Source organism: Pituophis catenifer, unplaced genomic scaffold, assembly GCF_029215685.1.
Source record: "Pituophis catenifer annectens isolate HBS135680 unplaced genomic scaffold, rPitCat1.0.hap2 SCAF_14, whole genome shotgun sequence".
NCBI lineage: Eukaryota > Metazoa > Chordata > Lepidosauria > Squamata > Colubridae > Pituophis > Pituophis catenifer.
Window position 1 is genome coordinate 1,604,044 of NW_027256894.1, and position 22,739 is coordinate 1,626,782.

Sequence of the window (22,739 nt, forward strand, 5' to 3'; positions counted from 1 at the left end):
AGCTCAGTACCAGGCCTCGGCCCAGGTTTGGGTACCCCTGACTTAGAGTGTCTTTCTTGGGTTTTGGAGCCTGACTCCTGAGAAGGGAAGGAGAAGCAGGAGTTACACTTACTTCTTCAGATACCAGAGTGACTGAGGCACCACTGGGAGCAATCCTCTAACTTCTCAAATGGCAGACCACTGAATGGTGGCCAGCTTAAAATAAAGAGGGAATAATGCCACTTCTGTCTCACAAAGAAAGTTTGATGCTGTGGAATCTTTGACTATTACAGCGAACAACTTGCCTCCTTCGACAAATATCCTGAAAATTCCTTTGACCTCAGATTAAACCCGATCCCACCCATGAAAAGTATATTCTGTCTCAATCTCTTCTAAAATGTAAGAAAAAAGAATGTTCCTCCTAAAATTCACCTCTTCCTGGCAAATTGTAATGATAAAAACAGCATGAAGGAGCAGGACTGAAGCCAGATAAAAATATTGTCTGGGAATAACTATTTACTTTAAATTTGGGGGCCAGTTAAATACCTCCATAGAGTGCAGCTGAAGGAGCCATCTGACGGTCTGGCTGAACACGTTTTCTTTGAAAAATCCTGGAGAGCAGAGGTGAAGCCAGGCAACTGAAGGAGGCTTCAAAAGGGGGAAATCAGAGGAACCAGGGAGCTACAAATCGGGAAGGCTGCCCAGCTCACCATTTATGAATCTAAACAGCATAGATCAATAAAAAGCAAAAACATTCCAAATGAAAGAAAAATAATAATGTAATGTTTGGCCTCCTCAGGCAGTCCAGGCTATTAATAGTCCCTATTTTGGCCATAGATTATCTCTGTCACCAGATGGTGTGTAAGTGCCATGCTCCCACCGGAAACTAGCTGTCCAGGGGGGGCGGGAGCAGAGTGGGGTAGCACCTGGATGGACCAGTCGTCAGATCAACCCCCGAGGCTCAGTTTCTTAGTTTGCTGTAATGCAGCTTTAATCACTTCACTTTCTAGTGAGCTTGTGGATTGCACTATGCTGTGGTTTCCTTGGTTATGGTTAACTGAATAAGCCACATCCTGGCTGAATGCACATACCACACTAAGTAAAACCATGTTCCTGTACTGGCTTTGTGTGATGCATAATCCAGCCTTATTCTTGTCAGATTAGCTGAGCCAATCATCTCTGCGGCACATACCTATCAGAAGTGGGTTTCAAATCCCGTTGCTACCGGTTCACTCGTGGGTGCACTCACACTCACGCTCACAGGCGATGCGTCTGTGCATGCGCAGAGACATCTGGGCGGGTGGGCGGAGCCTCCTGCCGCCGCCACTACCGGTTTGCCCGATCTGTGGCAAACCGGTAGCAACCCACCACTGATGCCTATTACCCCACAACAGTCCTGTGCTTTGCTGAGTCCTCAGTGTCATCACAGGCAGGAATTCAGTGCCAAAATACCAAATAAAATTAATGTGACTTTGAGTATTTAAATCAGTAACAAGCTTAATTAACATCCAGTTTGAAAATAAGGGGAACTAGGCCAGAATCTGTCCTGCATCCCCTTCTGTAATGTTGCTGCATACTAGCCATGGAGGCTGAAGAAAACAATAAAAAGGCATCACACAATGCAGCTTTGCACGCATGAGGGCCAAGGTCCCAGGCAGATGGAACCAAAGTGAAAAGTCTGATCAAGTAGATCAACCTTGATGACAGAAGAACTCGGCCTTTGCCTTCTGGACCTCCTCCCAATCTTTGTTTCTTGAGGTTTTACAGAACTTCCTGTTGGTTTGGTTCACCAGAAGGTTGAGCCTTGACATCCCAAACCACCAGAGAACAGAGAAAATGGGAGAGAACCACAGGAAGTTCCCCTGCAAGGCAACTAACCAGTTCTTCCACCTTGAAGCCAGATCAATGATTTATTTCAATCAGAATAGAGCTGGAAGGGACATTGGAGGGCCTCTAGTCCAACCCCCTGCTCAAGCAGGAGACCCTGTACCATTTCAGATAGGTGGCTGTCCAGTCTTTTCTTAAAAACCTCCAGTGATGAAGCACCTACAACTTCTGGAGAGAAGCTGTTCCACTGGTTAATTGTCCTCACTGTTGGGAAGTTTCTCCTTAATTCCAGGTTGCTTCTCTCCTTGATTAGTTTCCATCCGTTGTTTCTTGTCCTGCCCTCTGGTGTTTTGGAAAATAAATTGCTCCCCACTTCTTTGTAGCAGCCCCTCAGTATACCCTGGAATACTGCTATCATGTCACCCCTAGTCCTTCTTTTCTCTAGACTGGCCATACCCAATTCCTGCAACAATTCTTCATATGTTTTTGTCTCCAGGCCCTTAATCATCTTAGCTGCTCTTCTTTGCACTTTTTCCAAAGTCTCAACCTCCTTTTTGTAATGTGGTGACCAAAATTGGATGCAGTATTCCAGGTGTGCCCTTACTAGGGCTTTATAAAGTGGTACTAATGCTTCACATGATTTTGATTCTATATCTCTGTTTATACAACCCAGGATTATATTAGCTTTTTTGGCTGCTGCCGCACACGGCTGGCTCATGTTTAAGTGATCGTCCACTAGGACTCCAAGGTCCCTTTCACAGTTACTGTTTTTGCACCAGGTTTCGCCTACCGTACTTTTTGGAGTATAAGACGCACTTTTCCCACCCCTAAAAGAGAGTGGAAATGTTGCTGCATCTTATACACCAAATACAGCCATTTATGGCCTCCTGAAGTCCCACTTCTTGTCCCGTTTTTGCAAAAAACAGGCCCATTTCTCACAAAAACAGGGCGCGCAGAGGCTTTGGGAGGGCTGCAGAGTGCTCCTGTGGGCTGGGGAGGGCAAAAACGTTTTTTCTTGCTTACCTCTTCAAAATCCTGGTGCGTCTTATATACCAGTGCGTTTTATAGTCTGAAAAATATGGTAATCTGTACTTGTACCTTTGGTTTTTCCTGTCCATGTGTAAAACTTTGCTTTTCTCCACATTAAATTTCATGTTGTTGGATAGAGCCCATTGTTCAAGTCTGTCAAGACCTTTTTGGATCCTGAGCTTGTCTTCTGGGGTGTTGGCTATTCCTGCTAGATTAGTGTCATCTACAAATTTGATGCGTTTCCCTTCTATTCCATCATCTAAGTCATTTATGAAGATATTAAGGAGTACTGGGCCAAAGATGGAACCTTGTGGTACCCCCACTGCTTACGGAATTCCCTCCATATAGTTGTAGTACCATTAAGGATGACTCTTTGAGTACGGTGTGTCAGCCAGTTACAAATCCATCTGGTGGTGATGCTGTCTATCTCACATTTTTCTAGCTTACCAAGAAGTAGGTTGTGGTCTACTTTGTCGAATACTTTGTGGAAACCTAAGTATACTATGTCCACAGCATTTTGTTAGTCTAGTTAGTTAGAAACTTAGTTAGAAACAAGCAAAGTAATAACTAGCAGTCAGCATGGGCTTGTTAAAAACAAATCATGCCAGACCAATCTTATTTCATTCGTCAACATAGTGACTAAATTAGTAGATCAGCGAAATACTGTGGACATAATATACTTAGACTTCAGCAAGGCATTAGACAAAGTAGACCCCAACCTACTTCTTCATAAGCTAGAAAAAAGTGGGATAGATAGCTTCACCACCAAATGGATTCACAACTGGCTGACAAACCGTACTCAACAAGTAGTCCTTAATGGGTCTAAGTCTACATGGAGAGAAGTAAGCAGTGGGGTGCCACAAGGTTCTGTCTTAGGCCCAGTACTCTTCAATATCTTCATAAACGACTTAGATGAGGGAATAGAAGGGGAACTCACCAAATTTGCAGATGATACAAAACTGGCAGGAATAGCTAACACCCTAGAAGATAGGCTCAAGATCCAGATGGATCTTGACAGACTTGACCACTGGGCCCTATCTAACAAAATGAAATTCAATGTAGAGAAAAGTAAAGTCTTACACTTAGGCAAGAAAAACCAAAAGCACACATATAAACTGGGGGAAACCAGGCTTAATAGCAGTAATGGTGAGAGGGATCTTGGAGTCCAAGTGGACAATCAGCTAAATATGAGCCAGCAGTGTGGCGGCAGCTAAAAAAGCCAACACAATCCTAAATTGCATTAACAGAGGGATACGATCAAGGGAGGTACTAATACAACTCTATAAAGGCCTAGTAAGACCACACCTAGAGTACTGCATCCAGTTTTGGTCACCACATCATAAAAAAGATGTTGAGACTTTAGAAAAAGTGCAGAGAAGAGCAACCAAAATGATTAGGGGACTGGAGACTAAAACATATGAAGAACAGTTACATGAACTGGGCATGGCTAGTCTAGTGAAGAGAAAGACCAGGGGAGACATGATAGCTGTCTTCCAATACTTGAGGGGCTGCCACAAAGAGGAGGGGGGTAAAGCTCTTTTCCAAAGCACCTGAAGGCCAGACAAGGAATAATGGATGGAAACTGACCAAGGAGAGATTCAACCTAGAAATGAGGAGGAACTTTCTGACAGTGAGAACAATCAACCCATGGAACAGAAGTTGCCTTCGGAAGTTGTGGGAGCTTCATCACTGGAGACTTTCAAGAAGAGACTGGACTGCCATTTGTCAGAAATGGTGTAGGATCTCCTGCTTGAGTGGGAGGTTGGACAGGATGACCTATAAGGTCCCTTCCAACTCTGTTAATCTGTTAATATTCATCAAGATCAGACAGGCCTTCTCCTACCATTCTCTTGCTGGTTTTAATTTTTATTTCTAATCTGTCATTTACAGTTATGTTTTTGGTAAGTTGGGCTATAATTTCTTTCTGCGTAAAGACTGATGCAAAGAATGAGTTAAGCAGCTCTTCTTTCTCTCTTATGCCTGTTACTTACCTTGCCATCTTCTCTCTTTAGTGAACTTACAGTTGACTTTTTTCTTGTTATTTATATATTGAAATAAACTTTTCTATTACTGGTATTATTTTTTTCTTTTGTTGCAAGTCTTTATTCATCCTGAGCCTTTGCTTTCCTGATTTGATGTTTGCAGATTCAGGCTATCTGTTGATATTCTGCCGTAGTTATATGCCCCTCTTTCCATTTTTTGTACTTATCCTTTCTGTCTTTCAGTTTATCAGAGATCTTTGTGCATGGAACCATGCTTGTTTCTTCTTGGATTTCTTGTTTTTATTTTTCAGTGGTATTGTGCTGAACTGGGCTTTTATTATCATATTTTTCAGAGTTTCCCATGCTACTAAAGTTGTTTTCCCCTTTAGGATTTTTATCCTAAATGATGGTCGTAGAGAATCACAAAAATGCAGGAGCGCCAAAGGGCCACTGAGACCAAGCAATCCCTGGCCAATCTCTGCTTGAATACATCCAACAGAGGGCTGTCCATCACTGGGGGGGGGGGGGGCAACCAGGTTCTGCTGAACTGCATCTCTCATTCTCCTCTTCGTCCCCTTCGTCCCATGCAGAGTCGTTGGGATCCCTGCATTTCCTTCTTCCCTGAAGTTGTGCAGCCAAATACAGCTCCCACTTTTCCCTGGAAAGGAATGTGAAAACAAACCCATTTTCCTGGAAAGGAAGGATCTTTCCTATCTGCATGTAGCACAAAGCAGGTTTTTTCCCTCTGCATGTCCATGACTGTACATCTATATGGGGGAGGTGTGTGTGTGTCTGTGTGTGTGGTGCAGGCTACACAAACCACACTTTATCTTGTCTCTGCAAACTCTTGGAAGTTTGGAGTTTGTCTCTGCAAACTCTTGGAAGTTGCCTTTAGTCAGGCATGGACTGTGAATATAACCTGGTGAGGGTTAGGGTGAGGCATGCTGAATTCTACAGTTTAAAGATTCTTTGAAGCATGAATCTAAACCACTGTTAAGTAGTGGAATCCAAATTAAGCAGAAAATGGTCCAGTTTCTTCTTAGATAACTTCAGGAAAAGATGAGCCCACCTCTTCTTGGCTCATTGATTCCACTAAGTTAAGAGATTGTTGGAAACATCCTATTGGAACCCACTCTATGCAATATAAATCCATTTTTCTATATTGGACGGTCTGAGTCAATGAAGAACTGGAGTTAACCTTCTGATCAGGGACATCCTTTGGGTATTGGAGAGTGTGTGTGTATCAGGTTTTCTTCTGAAGATTTCATTTTTAGACCCCTGATTATCTCATTGCCTTACATGGAAGAAATTTCAGTGAGTCCTTCTCAAAGTGTAGAGCCCTAATTGGGGTTTGTCCAAAGCAAATAAACTGCACTTCCTCTGGCAATGTATATTGTGTTTGCCTTTTTAGTGGTCTCATCCCATTGCTGCTTCCTTCTCTTTTTCCAACCACTACTATTCAAAGGTGTTTTTCACAAGAGCTACTACAAAGCCATGGCCTGCTTCTTATCCCTCTTCATTTGAGTTTTGCTTCTCAGCAAAACTGAGAAGAAAACTGAAGAATTTTGAACTTATCTCTGTTACATTTCATTTTTCTGTTTCCATCCAATTTCTCCAACTGTTCAAGGTCAGTTTGAACTTTATTTGTTTTCCAAAATACTTGCACTCAATTTTCTGTTACCTTCAATGGCTTCATCCTGGTGATTAATAAAAATGCTGACGCAGAACTTGATACTTCTCTTCTGTTTAATGAAGAAATGTTAATCACTTTTCCATAAATTCTAATTTTATCCAGACCCATTTAATAATTCGCTGATCAAAATATTGTGGACTTGCAGTAGACATAATAGAATTTGATAGTCTACTAATTAATCCTTTGACTTTCTGTACTCAGATGTCGGATCTAGTTCTCCAGGTCTCCTTTTTGAAGTTATGGCTGGCATCCACCTCCGGTTGTCTGGCACCTCAACCATTTCCCAGAATTTCTCAAAGGTTCAGTCAAACACTAATTTCCAGGAACTTCTTAGGAAGAAATTAATCTCCTCCTAAAAAATTATATTAAATTCAAAAGAAGTAGTATTTCCACCAGCTTGTTATCAGTCTCATGCTTCCTCTTGCTTTTTACAGTGGCAGTTTACAGACAAATCCTTTTCTGTTGGGGAAGATTAAACCAAAATAGGAGTTCAGTAAAAGTAACGATAATGTTTCCCCATTTCAGACTCTATGGGGCGGTGCTCATTTCTGTTTCTTAGCCGAGGGAGCCAGCATTATCTGAAGACCCTTCTGTGGTCATGTGACTGAGGCCCACGGAATGCTGTTACCTTCCCACGGAAGTGGATACCTATTTATCTACTTGCATTTGCATGCTTTTGAACTGCTAGGTGGGCAGGAGCTGGGGCAAAGAACGGGAACTCACCCCATCTCATGGTGCTCGGGTTTTGAACCCTGGCTGTTAGTTGAAAGCTCAGCCTCGTTAATCGTTGAGCTATCACACCTTGGATAGGAGTTAAGTATTTCTCCTTTTCCCCTTACCTGCTATCATTTTGCTATCATATAGTTCTTTATTCTGATTATATCTTTAAAAGACCTTTTCCCATCACTTCATTCTGAGCTTTCACAAATCCCTTCAGTTTTGGACTGTCTGCATTTTCTATTCCTTAGCAATTTCTGGAAAGTCCTGATATGCAGATTTGGTGTGCATCTGTTTGTCTCTATTCCAAGTTGTAGCAATGGTTCAGCAAGCATCCTCTTGTTTCCTGGCAGGGCAAAGCTGCCTCCCTTCTGTCCTTCAGGGATCCATTCTTCGCTCTCTTGCTTAGCAGTTCAAAGCTTATTTCCTCCATTGTTTCAGTCTGATAAATCTTCTGGTCTGACCTTAAGGATGGTCGCCCATTGCTCCAATATCCCACTTTTCTTCAACTGCTGCCATCAGCAAGGCTCACAAATCAGATGCCTCAAAGGAGCAGAACTTCTGGCCAACAGTGCAACAGCGTGTACAATGGTACAACAATTTTTGTCAGACTGACTAGAATGATAAGTTATTGTACACACTGTCGATACTACTACAATTTTGTACATGCTTCAAAATATGCCAGAATATGCCTAGATTAGGCAAGAATATATTGTCATTTTAAAGTGGTGGGTCAGGGGTCTATCCTGGAAACCTACCAGTTAATTGCACTGGTTTCTCAGTTTTCCTCTGTTTCTGCTTGTTGCCTTATCATGGTTTGTACGGCATCTGCTTATTTACTGGGCCATTCTGCTCTTAAGACACACTTTGCAAACAGCAGCTACTTTGGAATGACTTGTTCACCTCATCTAGCTGAGCAACAGCTCAAAATATTCAGCTTTTCTGGTTGTTCCTCTCTTCCTCCTCCTGTTGCTCTCCCCACCAGGGCTTTCTGACTGTACAAGCATCTTAAGCAGCCCACAGGCAGATTGTCTTGGATAACTGGAACATAGCTGGACCACAGCATGTGCTCAACCTCTAGGTGTATGAAAGTGGCATTTGCAGGAGAAATGCAGTAGAGCACAAAGAGCCATCTGCACCTTCAGATCCCTGCGGAGCTTCAATAATCACTACAATTCTTGAATGCTAATTAAACATACAAAGCTGCCTTATACTGAGGCTCACCACTATCTCTCCTCCTCCCTCTCTTTCCTTGATCTCTGAGATCCTTTTAACAAGGCTTTTCCCTTCCTTGTGATGAAGTTGAAAAAATAGTTGTGGGTTACCCTTAAATCTTGCATATTGGATGAGAAATTTCAAAGGAATGGCAGCAAGTTCTCGGCCACAGCAGAAGCCCCTCCTGATGTGTACCCTGTATGAGCCAGACCAGCTGGGCTCCCTTAGCCTAATGACTTTTGAAATGAAACACCGGAAGTGTCATTATTCCAGACCAGCCCTTCCCTTCTGAGCCCAGCATTACTGACCCAAACAGGTCTACAAGATTCAGGCTTGTCTAGACAGACTTGCAGGAGAAAAATGGGGGCCTAACAGGGGACTTTCATGCTGGGGGTGGTTGATGGATCAGTAGTGGACCCCATACAGATGTATTGCTTTTAACCTTGTAAGATGCCCAAAGTAGCTTTGCAGTGAAATGGGCAGCAATCAAATGTAATAAAATTATGTATATCGAATCCGAGTAAGGGTATGGCTAGCTGATGAGAGCTAAATAGCTTGAAATAGATCTATACTAGTGTCCCTTTATTGCTTTATCAGCAAATTTAAATTTGATACAAAATAGTTTGTCGTGATAGCGACTGCCTGAGGGCTCCTGGATTGGAGCTGAAAGGCAAAAGGGAAGCAGTATGCTACCCCATATTAGGGTAGACAAGGTGCTTCGACAGAAAAAAAACAAAAACAATATATATAATACATATAATAAATATGTGATTCTTAGAGATAGCTATCAAGCAGGAACAGCTTTATATAGATATATAAGGTGTGTGTGTGTGTGTGTGTGTGTGTGTGTATGCAAAAAATTAAAATCTCGGGTGTTTTCCCGCGTCATTATAAATAAGTTGGTTAAAATATTTAAAATCCTAGTTAAAATCCCAGCTTAAAATCTTCTAAAATTCCCTACAGAGCGAGTGATTAAATCACTTTAAAGTGATTTTAAAGTCACTGGTAGGATTTTAGCTGAGGTTTTAAAGGACCTTGCAGAGTGCTCTGTAGGGAATTTTAGAAGATTTTAAGCTGGGATTTTAACTAGGATTTTAAATATTTTAACCAACTTATTTATAATGACGCGGGAAAACACCCGAGATTTTAATTTTTTGCATATGCACACCCGCGAAAACTTAAGAAGACATATATATATATATATATATATATATATATATATATATATATATATATATAGTATTTTTCTATCGAGACACCTGGTCTTCCCCAACATGTGGGAGGGGGCATTCTGCTCCCTTTCGCCTTTCAGCTCCAATCCAGGAGCCCTCAAGCAGTCACATTCACGACAAACCATTTTATACAAATGTATATTTTGCTGATAAAGAAATAAAGGGAGACTAGTATAGATCTATTTCAAGCTTTTTAGCTTTCATCAGCTAGCCATACTCTTACTCGGATTCGAACTTGGGCTTCCTGCATGTTAGGCAGTTGAATTAACCTTCTGAGCCACAAGTTCTCCTCCCTTCATCAGCTTGAGCCAGGGGAAAGATTAAGCTCAAGCTGATGAAGGGAGAAAAACTTGTGGCTCAGAAGGTTAATTCAACTGCCTAACATGCAGGAAGCCCAAGTTCGAATCCGAGTAAGGGTATGGCTAGCTGATGAAAGCTAAAAAGCTTGAAATAGATCTATACTAGTTTCCCTTTATTTCTTTATCAGCAAAATATAAATTTTGCTGATATATATATATAAGTTTTATGGGATCATATATATATGAAACTTGGTTTACGTAGGAAAATACCCGGTTGAAGAAAAATACATACAAAAACCTACAATAAGAGAAGAAAGCATGTGTGTGTGTGTGTGTGTGTGTGTGTGTGTGTGTGTGTGTGTGTTTCCTCTAGCCAGGTTTTTCCGACGTAACCAAGGTTTTTCTGCAGCCCTAGCTCAGTGGAATCACATCCACTCGATTCTGGGGTTTTTTCTTTCTGGCAGCCAGCAAGCTCTTGCTGCCTGGTGAGAGACTCAAGAGACAGCAAGAGCTTGCTGGCTGCCAGACTCAAGAGACAGCAAGAGCTTGCTGGCTGCCAAAAAGAAAAAAGCCCAGAATCAAGTGGATGTGATTCCACTGAGCTAGGGCTGCAGAAAAACCTTGGTTATGTAGGAAAAACCTGGCTAGAGGAAAAACACACATAAATCCTACGAAGAAGTAAGAAAAATATATATATATAGGTCTTTGGTTATTCGGGTTTTCTCCCGCGTAAAATTGGAAGTGTCTTGGCGACGTTTCGATGAAGTCTCATTCGTCATCTTCAGGCTGGTGTCTTCGGCTTCGTGCTTCTAGGAGCAATATATATATGTATTTCTCTTTAGCCAGGTTCTTCTTACATAAAGACCTACGAAAAGAAAAGAAAACAAATATATATATATATGATTCCATAAAACTTTTTAATGATAGCAGTTCATCATGCTGGAAGTGAACTAGCACACTGAAAATAATTTGCTTTACAGGAACAACTCGACCCGGGAGCCCACTGTTGCTGTGCAGTGAGACTGGGGGCATCATGAATGCCAGGCCTCTGAAGGGGTTTCAGAGCTGGCAGGAATGAGAGCAACTTTTAACAGCTCCTCTATCTCTGCTGTCTCTGTCACAGTTATGGGACTCTCGCCACAGAGCACGAAGGCTTAATGCAGAAGTACCTCCATTTACTTCAGATTGTGGAGACCGAAAAAACAGTTGCCAAGCAACTCAGGCAACAAATTGAAGATGGAGAAATAGAGACAGAGCGCTTGAAATCAGAGGTATGGAGCCCAGCCTCAAAACATGCTGCCAGCTGCTCAAAGTGCTAGGGAACTGGGTATTTTGCTATTTTGGGAGCCATTCCGTCATCCCTCCTGCTTCACGTGCAGGGGCCTTGGCCAAACTCCTGCCATCAAGTTGGTTCTTGATGCAGATGATGCAAATGGAGAGCAGATTCTGAACAGGCACCTCGGGAGACATTTAGTGGGTCACTAAACTCCATGACGTGGGCATGCAGGTTCCATGACGTGGGCAGGGGACTTCCTGGGTTGAAAGCCATTGTGACCCAATTGGCTTTGATTAAAAAAACCCTCTCGCTGGAGCTCATGAGACCTAATGGTAGACATGGTATCAGTGGATAGCAAAAACACTGCAGTATTTGGAGCAGAATAGAGAACAATTCTGGCAGAAGGACAAAAATTGTGCATCAAAGGATTTTGGAAAAATCTGGCTCCATAATATCTGGAAATGTCCTTTGCCTTTGTTCTGATAGCTTTGATTGTAAAGCCACTTTAAGCCCAGAAGTCCATAATAGGAGACTAGGAAAGTGTGACAGTTATTTAAAAAGCCCAAGCAAACCATAATCTCAACCTTTTGATTGATTATGGAGCTTCTGCATTTAAATATTTGTTGAGCTTCCCTTTGTGCTCTTTGAAGAGCAGATCAAATGGCCCTTTATATGCATATGCAAATACTGATGATTGCATTGATTGCGTAAGGAGTTGTGTTGTTTTGTTCCCAAGACGATTTGTTTAGACAACTCTAAATAGGCTGCCCTGTGTGCTCCCCAGGCTGAGCAGAAGGCCAGGGAAGTGGGCATTCCAGGGGCCAAGCTGGGAAGCACAGGAGCTCTGGGCGCGGTTGGCCTGGGCAGTCTGTCTCATGGGATGGGGGCATTGTGGGCTGTCAGAGGCACCCAAGACAAAATGGAGGCGACCTCTGCAGTTTTAGCGAGATGGAGAAGACCCCTGTTTAAGCTCTCTCTCTGTGTGTGTGTAAACAAGGAACTGAGCCCATATCCCAACTGGAACACCAGGCCATGGAGAGGTTTATGGAAGCTATTCCATGCACCGGGTTTCTCCTTCTTCAGCAGCAGATCTGAGCATTTGCTGTTGGGTGGAAGAAGGACTCCGAAGCAGGGAAGTCAAAGAGCAGAATTGCCTCAGCGCCACAAGCAGCCCCTGAGGTTTAGTGGCAGCGCTAAATCAACTTCTCTACCCCATTACTTCCTGCTACTGATTTTATTCTGGTTTATTTAAGTGCTGTGCTGCTTTCACATTACCAGATTTTATGTTTAGGCTTACTTTTTACATTTAACTTTCTGGGTGACCCTTCCAGGAGAAGCAGAAATATTAATAGTGAATAAAATCTTCACTGATGCCCTGTTTCCTTCCCCTGCCCAGTCCAGGCTACAAGAGCCTCTTCCTGCTCAGGAAAGTCCCTTAGCTCAACCTGTGCAACTTTGTGTCGCACCCTAGGCGAAGCCAGTTTCTTGCAACCTTTCCCCATCTGGTTTTTCAGCCTGACCACTGACTGCCCAGTGAAGGCCGGGATTGGGAATCTCATCCTGATGAACCTTATTTCCTCTCCCAGAAGTCATGATCTGAATGGCAGCAGCTGAGCTAGCAAGTTCCTCTGCTTTGCTCCAGTTCTGATTTTTCCCTGAACCAGTATTTCCCTCGCTGCTTGAAGGATTCTAACTCTTTGGTATCTGTTGCACAAAGAAATAGAACCTTTGGCATCTTGTAAGCAGGACTCTTTATTGCTATAGTAGTTACTAGTTATTTGAGCTAGTAGTTATTAAAAGAGCCATGGTGATGCAGTAGTTGGAATGCAGTATTGCAGGCTAATTCTGCTGCCTGCCAGCAGTTCAGTTCTGACCAGCTCAAGGTTGACTCATCCATCAATCCTTCCAGGGTCAGTAAAATGAGGACCCAGATTGTTGGGGGCCATAGGCTGACTCTGTAAACTGCTTAGAGAGGGTTGTAAAGCACTGTGATCTACATCTAAGTGCTCTTGCTATTTATCCTTCCCCTTTCCTGGATTTATTTTATTTTATTTTATTTTATTTTATTTTATTTTATTTTATTTATTTTATTTTATTTTATTTTATTTTATTTTATTATTTTATTTTATTTTATTTTATTTTATTTTATTTTATTTTATTATTTTATTTTATTTTATTTTATTTTATTTTATTTTATTTTATTTTATTTTATTTTATTTTTATTTTTATTTTATTAGATTTCTATACTGCCCTTCTCCTGGTGAACAGCCAACAGATAAAACACAGAAATACAAAATTTAAAATAGATTAAAACAGATTAAACAATTTGGCTAAATTTTAAAAATATCCCATAATTAAACAAATTAAAATTAGTGTTTAAAATTTGAATTTAAAATTTTAAAAGGGAGAGGATTTAGGCCAGGCCAGCTTGATGAAATAAAAACGTTTTAAGCGCGCAGCGGAAGGTGCGCAGTTCCGGGATCCTCCATATCTCCGGGGGGAGCTCGTTCCAGATCGTAGGTGCCCCCACAGAGAAAGCTCTCCCCCTAGGGGCCGCCAGTCGACATTGTTTGGCCGACGGCACCCAGAGGAGCCCCTCTCTATGGGAGCGTACTGGCCGGTGGGAGGCTATTGGTGGTAGCAGGCAGTCCCGTAGATAACCAGGTCCTAAGCCATGGAGCACTTTAAAGGTGGTAACCAGAACCTTGAAGTGCACTCGGAAGACCACCGGGAGCCAGTGCAGCTCGCGCAGGAGAGGTGTTACATGGGAGCTCCACGTTGCTCCCATAACCACCCGCGCGGCTGCACTCTGTGCCAGTTGGAGCCTCCGAGTGCACCTCAAGGGGAGCCCCATGTAGAGAGCATTACAATAGTCCAGACGAGAGGTGACGAGGGCATGAGTGACCGTGTGTAGGGAGTCCCGATGTAGAAAGGGACGCAACTGGCGGATCAGGCGAACCTGATGAAAAATCCTCCCGGTCACGGCCGTCAAGTGCTCTTCTAGAGACAGCCGTGAATCCAGGAGGACGCCCAAGTTGCGAGCCCTTTCCGTGGGGGCCAATGATTCGCCCCCAATAGTCAGCGATGGCACCAGCTGACTATATCGGGACGTCGGAAACCACAGCCACTCAGTCTTGGATGGGTTGAGCCTGAGCCTGTTCCTCCCCATCCAGATCCGTACGGCGTCCAGGCACCGGGACATCACTTCAAGGGCATCATTGGGATGGTCCGGGGTGGAGATGTACAGCTGGGTGTCGTCAGCGTACTGGTGGTACTTCACCCCGAAACCACGGATGATCTCACCCAGCGGCTTCACATAATGTTGAACAGAAGGGGCGAGAGGACCGATCCCTGCGGCACCCCACATATGAGGGGCCTCGGGGTCGACCTCTGCCCCCCTGTCAACACAGACTGCGACCGGTCGGAGAGAAAGGAGGAGAACCACCATAATACGGTGCCTCCCACCCCCAACTCTTCCAACCGGTGCAGCATGATACCATGGTCGATGGTATCAAAAGCCGCTGAGAGATCTAACAGGACCAAGACAGAGGAGCAACCCCTGTCCCGAGCCCTCCAGAGATCATCAACCAACGCGACCAATGCCGTTTCCATGCTGTACCCAGGCCTGAAACCCGACTGGAACGGATCTAGATACGACGTTTCATCCAGGTCCTGGGGAAGCTGTCGTGCAACCACACTCTCAACAACCTTCGCAACGAAGCGAAGGTTGGAGACTGGACAATAATTAGCCAATACTGCCGGGTCCAGGGAAGGCTTCTTGAGGAGAGGCCTCACCACCGCCTCCTTCAAGGCGGCGGGGAAGGCACCCTCACCCAATGAAGCATTTATAATCCCCTGGAGCCAGCCTTGCGTCACCTCCCGGAAAGCCAGTACTAACCAGGAGGGACACGGGTCCAACAAACATGTGGTCGCATTCAGTCTACCCAGAATCCTGTCCACGTCATCTGGGGTCACAGGATCAAACTCATCCCAGATAACACTCTCAAGACCTGCCCCCGTCACCTTCGCTGGACCTACCCAGTCGGAGTCCAGACCTTCCCGAATCTGAGTGATTTTGTCATGCAGATATTGAACAAAGTCCTCGGCTCTTCCCTCCAAGGGGTCCTCCCGTGCTTCCTGGTGGAGCAGGGAGCGGGTCATCCTAAACAGGGCGGCCGGGCGATTATCTGATGATGCAATAAGAGCAGCACAATGAGTACATTTTGCTGCTTTTATTGCCACTAGGTAATTCTTAATATGAGATCTTACCAGTGTCCGGTCCGATTCAGAAAGACTAGCCATCCAACTACTCTCTAGGCGTCTTTTCCGGTGCTTCATCTCCCTCAGCTCCTCAGTAAACCAAGGAGCCAGGTGAGAACGGCGCCGGGTCAGAGGCCGCAAAGGCACGACTCGATCCAGAGCTCCAGCGGCCGCTCTATCCCAAGCGGCCACTAGGTCTCCAGTCGAGGCATGTGCAAGATCCTCGGGGATTGGCCCAAGCTCCCTTTGGAACCTATCAGGTTCCATCAGGCGCCTGGGGCGGTACCATTTTACTGGTTCCACCTCCCTGCGGCGGGGTACCGCGGTTCGAAGGTCAAGGCGAAGGAGAGAGTGATCTGACCATGACAAGGGCCCAATGACTATGTCCCCTATCTCAAGATCACTCAACCACTGTCCAGAGACAAAAACCAGGGCCAGTGTGTTTCCCCCCCTGTGCGTAGGGCCAAGAATTAGCTGGGTCAGGTCCATGGCCGTCATGGAAGCCATGAACTCCCAAGCCACCTCAGATGCCTCACCCGCGGACGGCAGGTTGAAATCCCCCATGACCATAAGTCTGGGGGTATCAACCGCCACCGCGGCGATAACATTGAGTAGCTCGGGCAGGGCTACAGCCACGTGGCAGGGAGCCAGGTACGTGATCAACAAGCCCATCTGAACCCCATGACCCCACTTCACAAGGAGGGACTCACAACCGGCTGTCTGAGGAACAGTGGTCTCCCTCAGGCTAAGGCCTTCTCTAATAATAACCGCTACTCCCCCGCCCCTCCCCTGAGGCCTCGGCTGATGGAATGCGTGGAAGCCTGGTGGGCACATTTCTACCAGAGGGACCCCTCCCTCCGGGCCCAACCAGGTGTCCGTAATACCCGCCAGGTCCGCTCCCCCCTCCTGAATAAGATCACAAATGAGGGGGGCTTTATTTACTACAGACCTGGCATTGCACAACATCAGTCGAAGGCCCGGGCCCTGAGGGTCTGTGCAACCTGGAGAACGAGTGGAGCTATGGGGGCCGGAGCGCTCTACCGCTTGAAGACAGCGGGTGCGTGCTCCCTTAACATGATATGGCCCCCTACTCCTGCCATATCTACCCCTCCCACTCACAGTACCAATGATGGAAACACAGTCTGGACAAGCTTGACCCCCCCTGTTACCCCCGGATCCCCCCCACCCCCCGCCACACATCCTGGCCCGGTCCGACCCTCCCCTAAGTGGGTTATCCCCCAAACCCACAATCCTAGTCCCTGTCCAACCCCCCTCCCCTCTTCCCAAACCCCTTAAAAGTTTGGACAAAGACAGTTTTAAAAAATCCCGCAGCCCCCTCTTTGTGGCATGCCACCTCTCGGGGTTCCAAATCCCGTCATCGAGGTAGGCCCTTGATAGAGTGGAGGGCCCAGCCTGCGAGAGGGGGGAGTCTCGCAGACCAAGAAGTTCCGCCGCTGAGTACATCTTAGCCAAACGGGTAGCACGACCATATCTTAAGGGTCTATAAAAGGACCGGGGGAGAAGACGAAGAAATGGGGGATCTAGGAACATATTTACAGGACCAAGTCCACTGTCCCCTCACAACAGGGGACAAAGTCCAGAACCAAAAAGACCACAATCCAAGGGGGGCAATAGATCCTACCACCCTCTCACAGTGGTTAGGTCAGCTGGTCGGCCCCCTCTTGTGGTGAGATGGCAGCAATGGACCAATGAAACAGACAGCGTCCGGGGGTCAGGTCCAAAAACCGCCCTCTCACGGCGGTTGGTCCGATGGTCAAGTCCCCTCCGCTGACAGAGTACATATATGTAAAATCATCCCGGTTCAGCCCCCAGGGGCCCCGACATCCAGGCCACCCTCTCACTGTGGTCAACTGATGTCCAGCCCCCTCAGCCGACGGGATGCAGCAATGTACCATCCTTCCATTTCAGATGGAATAGCCCTCTCATAGACAGGGGGGTTTAGATGGTATGAGCAAAGATTTGGGCTCACAATTCCTCATGTAATGTATCATTAAATCACACATCCCTACATTACTAACACCCTTTTAATAGCTGATTGGAGGGAACTCATTCTTTCAAAACTATTTTATAAATTAAAATATAAAGCCTGTTTCTGCTTTTCTCCGTCCCACCAGATTGCCGCCTTACTTAAGGACCATGAGCGCATTCAGTCCAATCAGGCCAACGTGCCAAATGATGATGACATTGACATCAAGAAGATCAAGAAGGTGAGGAGCCCCTTTTGCCCCCAGCTTCAGCACAAAATGATGAGGGGTGTGTGTGTAGGAAAAGCCCATGTTTAGACCCATGAGAAGAAGTCTCCTTGCCCACTTCGGATGGCCTCTTTCCTCTCCTCAGGGCCAGAGGGGACCCCCAGCATATTGCTGGAAGACTCTGGTTTCTCTTCAGATAAAGTGCTCATTGCATAAGACATGAGCCCCTCCCCCCCAGCCTCTCCTGGTCAATCACACTATTTTCCAGGGACTGAGCCACCAGGCACACAGTCCCCAAATGAACCTCAGTCAAGAGCATTTGTTGGGTTCAACGGTTCACCTTGCTCTGCATCCATTCAGCGGCAGCCCACCTTTGGCCATTTTCTCTACTAGAATCTCATCTTGGAGGAATGCTTTTCCTCAGCCCTTTCGGGACATAGTCCTCTGGTGCAACTCTTGATTTTGGGAGATTGGGCTGGCCTGCTTCAGACAGTTATCCCTGTCGTTGGCGGAGCCCTGGGAGCTGTGGCCTCCAGCATTTCCCCTGGGGTGAGCACCACATTTGCTGTGCCACCTGACTTAATTTTCTACTTAAGGCCTTTCTGTTAAGAAAACAATAAACAGAAACTGGCCTGCTATGCAGCCTAACTAAGTGCTGGCCTCTGGTATCATTTTGATTGGCAAAAATGTTTCATATCATATCAACCAAACAGAGAGGAATGTAAGAGGAATATTAAGGACAACAGCAGGTTTGTAATTAATACAGAACATTATTAATTAATAATATTACTAATAATATCAACAACAACAACAACAACAATGAAAAAGACAGCACAAATCTTCCTAGATAAAGAAAAAGCTTTTGATAACCTGCAGTGGCCCTTTTTACTTGCGGTATCCAAGAAAAGAAATCCTGGGCAGTTCTGGACTGAAAGTCTGTCTCAATGGCAAATGGCAAAAATTCTGGTGTATATTTTCCATAGACTTTCCAATAAGAAAAGGTGCCATGCAAGGAGTCCCAGTCTCTCCCTTATTATTGATCATTGCCTTAGAAATATTGGCAGAAAAAATTGGAGGCAACAAATTCTATGGAGAGGAATACAGGTAATTCTCAACTTACCACCACAATTGAGCCCAAAATTTCTGTTGCTAAGTGAGACATTTGTTAAATGTGTTTTGCCGCATTTCACAATCTGTTGCCACAGTTAAGTGAGTCACTGCAGTTGTTAAATTAGTAACAAGGTTGTTAAGTGAATCTGGCTTCCCCATTGACTTTACTTATTAAAAGATTGCAAAAGGAGATCACATGATTGTCATAAATATGAGCCAGTTGCCACACATCTGAATTCTGATCATGTGACCATGGGGATGCTGCAATGGTTGTAAATGTGAAAACAGATATAAATCATTTTTTTCGGTGTCCTTGTCATCTTGAACAATCACTAAATGAATTGTTGAGGACTACCTGTATAAGCTTAAATGTGGTTCAGATGATGGAGCATTAACCATCGCAGAACCATAAGCTGCATTAAGACAGTTGATGAAAATAATGCAAGGCTTGGGAGAATCAATGTTCAAAAGCCAAACATAATTTCATGACACTGAATACAAGAAGATTTCCTGTGGAAGGATCTATCTGCCACATAATTGATTCAGGGAAGGACCTGGGATTGCATTTGACAGGCAATAATCTGGAATTCCCTCTCTGGAAACAGGTCCAGAGTTTTCTCCGGGGATGGCTGTGCAGAAGGAAGTGGAAGACCATCATCCAGGATTACATCCGCTCCCCTCACGCTGACAGCATGCGGAAGAGGAATCAGGTGGTCTTCAGCATGTTGGAAGCTGAAGCCGAGTACGTGCAGCAGCTGCACATCCTTGTCAACAACTTCCTGCGCCCACTGAGGATGGCGGCCAGTTCTAAAAAGCCCCCCATCACCCATGATGATGTCAGCAGCATCTTCCTGAACAGGTGAGTCAGAAGGAATGTCAGGCATGCCTCCTTTCAAAACTCAAGAAAGAAAACCCCCGACTCCATTTTCATAGAGAAAGGTACTTTTATTGAGTATGAACTGAATGCAACCAAAGAAAAGCAAGATCTGAAGCAAAAGGCGCGAAAATTACATATAGAAAACATCCCCAAAGCCTTCCCCCAACTGTCCAGCATAAATCATCCAAACCACAATACCCCAGGGGTCATGGGGTGTGACGTCTGGTGGTGCCATCCTCCTGCTATGTCACAGCAGTTGACCTTGACTTGTTATCAGCTTCAAAGAAACGCTGAAGCAAAGTTTCTCTCTTCTTCTCCACCAGCTCACTTCCCCCCTCCCAAGAATTCCAATAGCTCCCCCCTCCCCCCGTTTCATGGCAGCTGAGCAAGCAATGAAAAAGCGGAGGCTGACATTTGGCCCTCCTGCAGAAGAGACATTATTCCTACAAAAAAACCAAAATGACAGAAAACAGATAATTATAGAATTAAAAGCATGACAATAAGAAATAGATTAAGGTTTATCAGGATATTTGGAGTGAAACAATTGCAGTTGTTTTGGAGCCCATTCAGCTTTAGATAACGGAAAATGTTTTCAGGCCACCAAATACTGCACCTTACCACAATGCTTTCTAGAGTCCAATATTTCCTTAATCTCAAAATGCTGTTCCCCCTCAATTAGTATGGGGACAGGGGGAGGTTCTTGGTCCAGACGTAAAGGGGACGAACGCTCTGGTTTTAGCAAACTGATATGAAACACCGGATGAATCCTCCACAAGTTTTGGGGTAATTCCAATTGCACTGTGACTGGGTTAACGATACAGACTATCAGAAAAGGACCCACATACTTGGGTCCAAGTTTTTTTGACTTTTGGGTAGTTTGCAAGTACTTGGTGGAAAGGAAAACCATATCACCAACTTTATAATTCCAACCCTGAATCCTTTTCTTATTGGCTTGGATTTTATGAGCTTGATGTGCTTCATCCAGAGCCTTACATGTTACTGACCAAGTGTCACGTAACTGTTCAATCCACTCAACCAAGGAGGGTATCTGTGGGTTCTCCTGAGGCAACTCCGGAATGAGTACAAAATCTTGGCCAGAGGCCACCTTAAAAGGAGTAAACCCGATACTGCTATGTATGGAGTTCTTATAGGCCACCTCTGCAAATGGCAGCAAATCTGTCCAGTTATCTGGTTGATAATTTATGTAACATCTCAGGTATTGTTCTAACATGGAATTGATTCTCTCACAAGCCCCATTGGTCTGAGGGTGGTGGGCAGAGCTTAACCCTTGGGCAGAGCCTAACAATCCTATGAACTCTTTCCAAAGTGGGAGGTGAACTGAACACCTCTGTCTGAGATTATCCGCTCTGGAGCCCCATGTAATCAGTATACATGTTGGACAAACAATTTTGCAAGCATTTTAGTGGAAGGGATCTTGGGACATGGGATAAAATGCACTTGTTTAGAGAACAAATCAGTAACCACCCAAATAACTGTATTCCCCCCCCCCCCACTTTCAGGTAACTCAACAATAAAATCCATGGAAATTTCCTTCCATGGGGCTCCTGGTCTGGCAACACTCTGAAGCAATCCAGGTGGCTTCCCAGGAGGTGTCTTTGCAGAAGCACATACGGGACAACTTGCTACGTATGCTTCTATGTCCTTCTTTAGTGCAGGCCACCAGAACTGTCATTTAACTAAATGTAATGTCTTCACGAACCCAAAATGGCCGGCAACTTTGGCATCATGGGCGTGTTGTAATACTGTCACTCTTAGACTGGCGGGAACATAAAGCTTAGCTCCCACCCAGGCAAGTCCTTCTCGAAGCGTACACTCATTTGAATGGGCCAAAAACCACTCGTCGGTTTTTAAATCGTCCCTTAGCTGCTTGCTCAAGTCGCCCGACAAAGTTGGATCTGCTTTCGCCTGGGCTCTAGTAACTACTGGTGCTGCCAGTTGTTTTGAGGAGATAATCGGATGAATCACTTCCTCTCTAACACTATTGTATTGTGGCAGTCTCGAAAGGGCATCTGCCATGAAGTTCTTCCCTCCAGGAAGGTAGCGTAGGGAAAAATTGAATCGTTTGAAGTGCTGAGCCCAGCGGACTTGTTTTGGGGACAGCTTTCGTGGCATTTTCAAAGCTTCTAAGTTCTTGTGGTCAGTCCACACCTCAAATGGTTGCTTAGCCCCTTCAAGGAAATGTCTCCACATTAACAATGCCCAACAAACAGCAAAAGCTTCTTTCTCCCATATGGCCCATCTCCTCTCAGTCTCCGATAATTTCCGAGAGGTATAGGCACAGGGTTGCAGCTTTCCTTCTGTGTTTGCTTGAAGTAACACTGCCCCGACGGCTACATCGCTGGCATCAGCCTGTACAACAAAAGGGGCTTCCATGTCAGGATGTTTAAGGACTGGTTCGGCAGCAAACAGTCATTTTAGTTTCTCAAACGCTGCCTGACAGTCCATAGTCCACTCGAGAGGCCGAGAGGGCTTTGGCCTCTCTTCTCCTTTCGTTTTCAGAAGATTAGTAATAGGTAGTGCAATTTTTGCGAACGAGGGGATGAATTGTCGATAGAAGTTAGCAAACCCCAGGAAACTGTAATTGTTTGTGGGTGTGTGTGGGGGCCCATTCCAACATGCCCCGGACCTTTTCTGGATCCATTTCTATTCCCTCATGTGAAATGCGGTACCCCAGATAGTCAATTTTAGTTTGGTGGAATTCGCATTTTGATAGTTTGGCATATAGTTCAGCAGCTCTAAGTATTTTCAGGACAGCCCTCTCCAATTTCACGTGGTCGTCCATGGTCTTGGTGTAGATAAGGATATCATCCAGGTAGACCAGCACCCCCTTGTACAGGTGTTCATGCAGTACTTTGTTAATTAGCTGCATGAACACAGCAGGGGCTCCTTGCAGTCTGAAAGGGAGCATTTCATCCCAGCGGGCAGTTGAAAGCAGTTTTCCATTCATCCCCTTCTCTAATTCAAACTCTATGATATGCCTCCCATAAGTCCAGCTTTGTAAAAATCTTT

At 45.0% G+C, this 22,739-nt stretch overlaps 1 protein-coding gene across 2 annotated transcripts in view; it reads left to right on the plus strand.

Annotated features, from left to right (window-relative positions):
• The window catches only part of RASGRF1 (Ras protein specific guanine nucleotide releasing factor 1), a 75,574-nt gene that overhangs the window by 11,928 nt on the left and 40,907 nt on the right, over positions 1 to 22,739 (plus strand). For both annotated transcript variants that reach the window (XM_070953583.1, XM_070953582.1), the window contains exons 3-5: positions 11,097 to 11,244; positions 17,645 to 17,737; positions 19,438 to 19,691. In XM_070953583.1, the coding sequence (XP_070809684.1) occupies positions 11,097 to 11,244; positions 17,645 to 17,737; positions 19,438 to 19,691 (495 nt within the window). The remainder of the gene's footprint in view (positions 1 to 11,096; positions 11,245 to 17,644; positions 17,738 to 19,437; positions 19,692 to 22,739) is intronic.